This window comes from Bos mutus, chromosome 11, assembly GCF_027580195.1.
Source record: "Bos mutus isolate GX-2022 chromosome 11, NWIPB_WYAK_1.1, whole genome shotgun sequence".
NCBI lineage: Eukaryota > Metazoa > Chordata > Mammalia > Artiodactyla > Bovidae > Bos > Bos mutus.
In genome coordinates, this window is record NC_091627.1 from 31,775,033 (window position 1) to 31,782,263 (window position 7,231).

At 39.6% G+C, this 7,231-nt stretch overlaps 1 protein-coding gene across 1 annotated transcript; it reads right to left on the minus strand.

Moving 5' to 3' along the window:
- Window positions 1-3,346: 3,346 nt before the first annotated feature.
- PFN4 (profilin family member 4) lies at window positions 3,347-6,699 on the minus strand. Its single transcript, XM_005895668.3, has 4 exons — window positions 6,581-6,699; window positions 5,887-6,024; window positions 5,185-5,290; window positions 3,347-4,315 (listed from the first exon to the last, which is right to left on the minus strand). The coding sequence occupies exons 1-4, from the start codon at window positions 6,695-6,697 to the stop codon at window positions 4,287-4,289; spliced, it is 390 nt and encodes a 129-aa protein (XP_005895730.1). The 5' UTR covers window positions 6,698-6,699; the 3' UTR covers window positions 3,347-4,286.
- Between the last annotated feature and the right edge of the window lie 532 nt (window positions 6,700-7,231).

Genomic DNA, 7,231 nt, shown 5'->3' on the forward strand with positions numbered 1-7,231 from the left:
CTCCCCTTCTCTTTATTTACATTCCTCTCCTGAGCATTCTTGCAAGAAGGCTACCCAAGTTACATATTTTTTATAAGGCCTATTTTCCAGAAACACCTGTCAGCCATTGTCCCTCCTCGTCATCTGTGTCAAAACCACTATTGCAAGAAAAGGGACAGAAGAAGCCCAACAGTGTATTCAGAGGGAAGGTCCAAAAGGCCAAAGGAGGCCTTTTCTGGAAACTTTGTGGTGGGTATTTCTTGCTACTTTTTTGGGGGGTAGGCTCTAGTGTCTCAGACCATGTCCCACGGAGGGCAGGAACTTATACTGCTGACTCCCTGATAATTAAAGAATAAGACCCAGGGGACTTCCCTGGAGGTCCAGTGGTTAGGACTCGAAGCTTCCATCACTGGTGGCATGGATTCCACCCCTGATAGGGGAACTAAGATCCCACAAGCCACACAGAGCAACAGGCCTTATGAAAATATGTAATTGTCCATCTCTGAGGACACTAACCTCCCAAAGGGTCAATAGAGAACTCTACTGGAAACCACAAAAACAGGTTGATTTCCTTAAAACATCCCTGCTCCAGCCCCTTTTTGTCAAAATATAAGTTGTGGAATTGGGTGGTAAGTTTTAGATGACTGGTTGCTGTGGCAATATTCCACAGTCCACATCTCTGGCCTTAGAGGGACTCCCTACAGGTTCATGTTTTAGCAGAACAAGCAAGATCTGTGTTAGGAATGAGGTGGAAGCATGTGTCCCAGAAACCCAGCTGATGTGAGGGTACAGCTGCTGCTGCTTATCCTGAAAGTTAAATGGGGGTGAGGGCATAATCTCTCCCAGATGTCCTCTGAAGGGTTCTGTGTAAACCAGCAGCTTCTGTGGTAACCAAGCCCAAGCTTGGGCAGCCCATCAGCTCAGTGCTGACAACTGGTCCTTGCCTAGAGGAGCTGGGGCAGTTCACCTCTGGATACCATGCCAACTTCTGTGCCTGCAGGACTTTGTCTGGGCTCTTCCTCCCCTCTCTCCATGGGCACTCCACCTTGAGGTTGGAGGGCAAAGACTCAGGAAGGCTCTAGGAAAGGGAAGAGCTTGGAGTCAGCTTGGTGGGGCTGCCTGTTTGGTTACCTGCCTCTGCCATCTTCCTGGGGACCCATCTGTATGACTCAGGGCCCAAGACAGTTCTTACTCCAGGCAGTGGTCTTCATCAATAGACAAAAAGCATTTTTAAAAGCTGCATTCCCCATATTTTAAAGTTGATATCTAAAATCTTTCATCTTACATTTAAGGTAGTACAAAAGATGATTTCTGGTCATAAATACTGACATTTAAAACTCATATCAGGCTTTTAAATGTATCAAGTGCAGTTGGATTTTGGAGCAATTTGATACTATAATCATCCACTAAAAAGTACCCAAACAAGTTCTTTAACAGTTGGAAGTTTTAAAATTCCATTTTTTCCCAATACTTATATTTTCATTCTGCATAAAAATTACATCCTGCTATATTTTATGCTTTATTGATCATTCTTGTCTGCAACAAAATATATGTAACCTGACAGTTTAAAATTTTCTGTGATTGTAGGGCTATAAAGTGTTAAATTTCTTCTGGATTTACTTATCATTACAATATTATTAGTTCACAGCTGATCAAAACATTATTTTGAATTACTTTTATGTTATTTAGAGTATTATTTTAGGGGAAGTCCCTTTCAGTGCAGTGGTTAGGACTCTCTGCTCTCACTGCTTAGGTCCCAGGTTCTATACCTGGTCAGGGAAATAAAATCCCACAGGCTGCGTGGCGTGGCCAAAGTAAAAGTATTATTTTAAATATTAATAATTATTGAATATAAAATTTTTATTGGACCATTGGTGGGGTTGAATTTTTCCAAATAATTATCATCTGTGGATGAATATTAATTATTGGTTGAATGAGACTGGTTTCAGCATTAATCTTTTTCATTTTTATGGACAAGCGCTGAGAAATCTAATTTGCATAAATTAGAAGGGAAAGAAATTTCTTTATAGGAATGTCAGCCAATTATTTGAATACCTCTGAGTTATATGATAAAAACCATATAAGGATTTATCATCAAAAATTCTTTTCAGTGATGTATTAGCTGGCAACTTAATTAAGACTTCCTTCAATTTTGTTGAAAGCAAAGATTTGGAAACCATTCAACCTGTAAGGGATTAGTTACCCAGTCGTATGTGTCGTTCTCAGCTTCTGGGATTATTGCCAACAAAGCTTTGCAAAGATTTATCAAATGATTATATTTCTGCTTTATTTCTTAGAGGCCCCTTGTTTAAACTGATATATTCAGGAGGATGTGGAAAGTAAAAGTGTTAATTCCAATACACTTTTTTGCTAAGACAATTCTTTGGACCAAATCCTTCTAAATATGTTTGTATTTGGGGGGGAGGGATGAATTGGTAGATTGGGGTTGACATATACACAGTACTATGTGTAAAATAGAAAACCAATAAGAATCTACTGTATAGCACAGGGAACTCTACTCGATACTCTGTAATGATCTGGGAGTAGAATCCAAAAAAGAGTGGCTATATGTATATGTGTAACTGATTTACTTTGATGTACAGCAGAAACTAATGGAACATTGTAAATCAACTATACTCCAATATAAGCTAATTAAAAAAATAAATATATTTTAATTGACATCTTGGTATTGTAAACTTAACCCATTTATCAACATCTGTGACATTCTTATTGGCAAAGCCAGCCACCATTGTTAAACTAATCAGCCAACTCATATTTCTATCAGAAAAGGTTTCTCATTTTTCAAGTAATCATGTTATTTCATGTCCTTATGATAACTGTCTTGCTTCTGTATTTTAAGAAACGAGGATAAGATGAGAAGTCTTTCTCTCCTGGATGAATTATGATACAAAGATTTTCACTATTTCTCAATGATACTTTTTGATTTATTCTCATAGGACTCTTCTTCACATATGATGTATTTTTTATAATACAGGATGGAAGAGCTCATTACATTTAAAAATAATTGAGAATTTTCCTTTGGTACCTTGCAGTTCTTACACTCCAAGCCAAGTATTACAGTAGGACTGGGGCTGGATGAGAGTAGGCTTTTCTTTTGCATACTGGGAGAACTGGCATTAATACTCAATCACAACAGGTAAATTTTAGGAAAGTACATATGGAAGTTGGGGACCTGGGGAAAAAAATGAATCCCTTGAGTACATTCATGCCTGTATGTACCATTTCAAGTCTTTGTGAATTATCAAGACAAAAATTTTCCTTGTTCGGAGACCCCTGTTTCAGAACATCACCTGCTCCCTAGGCACCTCCACAGGGAGCTGCCATCAAAGGGTCCCTTTTGTGGGTCTGAGTAGCTGAGCCTGACCGGAACTTTGTGGTAAGAATTGTGGAAGCACCTAGAGCATGCTACATAGGAGGACTCTAGACAGTGAGGCATTCGCCTTGATGAAGTCTATGAAAAAGGCTTCCATTTGACACTCAGCAGTCCAGTGTGTGTGTGTCTGGGAAATGTGAGCAGCCAAGAGGCTTCATGATAGCTTCAGTACTTTAGAGATCACTGTGATCCAAGATCAGACCTGCCTTTCAGGCTCAAAACCTCAGTTTGTCAGCATGTGGAGAATAGGTGCACAGTCCACATAAGTTATAAAACTCAGATGTCAGTGTTCTAATTTAAAAGGAGAAATCATTGGCATGAGGTCTGACCCCAAAATCTCTAGATAGAGCTACATGGAAAGCCAAATGGTGAGCAAAGATTCTGGACAAGATGGGATGATTGAGATGAACTGAATGTTTAATACTTAATCTGGCTAAGATAGCAAGATATATCCACCTTTTTACCTGGTACAACTTTGCCATTAAGACCAGAAGTGATATAATAAATATTTTTAGCCTTTGTCCCTGGTCCCCCAACTGCTGATCTCTGGAGAGGGGAGAGGGACTGGAGATTTAAGTTCAGTCATTCTTGCATTCTTGGCATATCCAACAATATTTGTGGGAATACAAGAGACTCATAGAGGAGTTTTCCAACAGATATGCTCTGTGAAACTATCAGTGCCTCACATTCATGCCAATGAACAACACTAAAGAAAAAAGATAAAGTGGATTAAATAATTCCAATTTAAAAAGAAGGCCTCTTGAAATAAGAAAAATTGCTTCCTTAATTTATTCTTCCTTTTCAGTATCTTCTGCCTAGTGTTTTAAAACCACAAAATAAGGCATTTATTTCTTTAGGATCTATAATTTTCTTCTAAAATCATAAAAGCCATCTTTCATAGTCCTCTGATGACTTAATTCCCTTTTCTTCTTAGATAGTCTCCTGAAAGAAAACAGAATATGGTTACTATTTGAATATTATTTACTGATGAACAGTAAATAATAACAACATGATTCATTCACGATAATAACACTATGATTCATTCATTTATTCCATAAAAATTCATGAGTGACTACCATATACTAGGCACTGTGTTAAGTACTTGGAGATACAAGGATGACTGGATAGTTAAGACCCAGTCCCTGACTTCAAGGAGTTCATTGTCTGTTTGGGGAGACAATGTCTATTGTCTATTATATGTTCTTAGAATCTTCCATAATAAAAATTATATTTCCCAAAATTTCTATAATTATGCACAATTTTTGATAGAGAAAAATACAAGTAAAAAATACAATTAAAACTCTCATAGATATAATTTCTCTCATAGCTGTAATTTCCCAGTTCTACATTAGATCTTTATTCGAAAACACAGGCATGGAAAGGGAATCCACTAGACACCAAGAAGCCAGCTGCCTGGCTCACAGTGATTTCTTTTTCTGTAGAAGGCCCTTTTATAGAGAATGGCCCCCAGCAGCTACATCTCTTGCATTTTTTTTACCTTGCCCTTCCCACCTCCTATCCCCAGCTGACTGATATAAGGGTAAACAATATGATCTAAGACTTGTCAGATCAGGGTTCTATAAGAAATTAAGAGGATGCAAGGCTTGACCATGACACCATGAGGAAAGGAGGCAGTTTGCAATGGGATGTAACAAAGCTGATGCTCTTAGGAGGAAAGACTAAAGAAGGATTCAGTATTCCAGTCCCTGGAGCCCATTTTTCCTGTGACTCAGCTGGTTTGACTGCATTACTTGCAGTCAGAAGACTTTACTACCACAGCAAAGAAAGACAGGCATTGGGAACAAACTTACCCAACTTCTCTGTGGCTTCCACACAGACACTAGGATACATGCCTTCAGAGTAAGTTGCCACCAGAAGATACAGATGGGTCTTCACAACAATCACACCAGTGTTTTCCTGGATAAAAATAAAACAATGCTCTTCTCTTGGTTTTAACAACAGGACTAGCAGTTACCCTCCAGCCACACTTTTCACCATTTCCTGACTTTCATATTCATGTTTGTTTTTGGATAATCTTACTTTTTTCACTAATTTAGTTGTGTTTCCTTAAAAAGTTTCAGACTGTTGTAATAACAGCATGTGTATTCTGAGAAAGCTCCCAAATTGACTGTAGTATTTCCCTGTCCTGTGAGAACAACAGATGTCATGGAAAGGAAATATGTTTCGGAATTAGATCACTCTGGGCTTGAATCCCAGCACCTCCATTTGCTGCTGTGACTGTGGAAGAGTTACTGAACCTTCTTAAGCCTCAGTTTCCTCATCTGTAAATGAGGTTACTTAGTGTATAATGTGGGTGAAGTGTGCCTAAGCCATAATACAGGGCAACCAGAAATACGACTATCATCCCCTTAATTGTTATAGGCAACAGCGAACCTGTATTACCACTGCGGTAACACGCTTAGTCTGTTTTAAAGATAGGATCAGGAGAGGCATAGAAAACGGAGTCAAACTCAAAAGTTTTTACCAGTTGTCTTCACATCTTGGACACTCACATTCTTGGCATAAAGAGAATAGTCATCTGCCCGGACACATTTGTAGTCCTTCTCCTTGAAATACAGTCCTTCTCTTCTGGTTTTCAAAGGGTTCTTGGCAAACCCATTTACAAGTGTTCGGACATCACTGGGCATTACCTGCAGAGGTTAAACAGACTAGAAATCAGCAAGCGATGGGGAACTGGCCAAATTTGACCCACTACCAGTTTTCTTACACAGGCCTGTGAGCTAACGATGGTTTTTACATTTTTAAAAAGTTGAAAAAAAAATTTTGCAATATGTAAAAATACATAAAAATACATAGTTTTATTGGAATGTTATCACTCCCTTTCCTTTATGTATTATCTATGGCCTTTTTCGGAGAAGGCAATGGCACCCTACTCCAGTACTCTTGCCTGGAAAATCCCATGGACAGAGGAGCCTAGTAGGCTGCAGTCCATGGGGTCGCTAAGATTCGGACACTACTGAGCAACTTCACTTTCACTTTTCACTTTCATGCATTGGATGAAAGAATGGCAACCCACTCCAGTGTTCTTGCCTGGAGAATCCCAGGGAGGGGGGAGCCTGGTGGGCTGCCGTCTATGGGGTCGCACAGAGTCGGACACGACTGAAGCAACTTAGCAGTAGCAGCAGCAGCATGGCCTTTTTACAGAAAAAGACTTAAACTCTTACGCCAAACTTGTTTTTTTCTTACACTAAATCCTGGTGATGCTACACATAGGCTCCGCTCCTGGAGTTTGATGAGGGCTGCACTGTCCACATGCTTTGTTCCCAGGAGTGTATCTAACAGTAAGTTCTGCAAATGGCTCATGCTCCCTCAGTTCTGAAAAAAAGGGAACTGCAGTTGAAATCATCTGCTCTAGCTAGCTTTTAAAAGTCTTTTAAAAGATGTCCCCAAGACATTGAGAACAGCTTTAATATCAACAGCTTTAACTGAAAAGATGCAGAGTGAAAATGGTCCACCATCCGGTGCCCACCAGTACTAAGAAGAGGAAAACTGAATCACAGAAAATCAGTTCACACAGAGAGTTTTGAATTTGGAAATTCACAGCTCATAATTTTTTCTATGTCAACGGTTTGTATCAGAATCACCTAGGATTAAAACAAGAAACCTGACTAAATGGAGAACTACTGAAGTAAACAAGAGTAAATGAGATATGGCAGTCGTTGAGTCTTCACGTTCCTTTCCCTCTGACTAGCATCAGCACCAACTATGGACACTGATCAATACCTCAGGGGCTAAAAACACCCGGTGGCTCAGACGTAAAGAATCCACCTGCAATGCGGGAGACCTGGGTTCGATCCCTGGGTTGGGAAGATCCCCTGGTGGAGGGTATGGCAACCC

Excerpts from the sequence above, each read along its gene's own strand:
- PFN4 (XM_005895668.3), bottom strand. The coding sequence starts at position 6,697 with ATGAGCCATTTGCAGAACTTACTGTTAGATACACTCCTGGGAACAAAG. Across the intron at positions 6,025-6,580 it reads TAGCATCACCAGGATTTAGT|GTAATGCCCAGTGATGTCCG; the intron begins GTAAGAAAAAAA and ends TAACCTCTGCAG. Across the intron at positions 4,316-5,184 it reads GGAAGCCACAGAGAAGTTGG|GAGACTATCTAAGAAGAAAA; the intron begins GTAAGTTTGTTC and ends GTTTTCTTTCAG.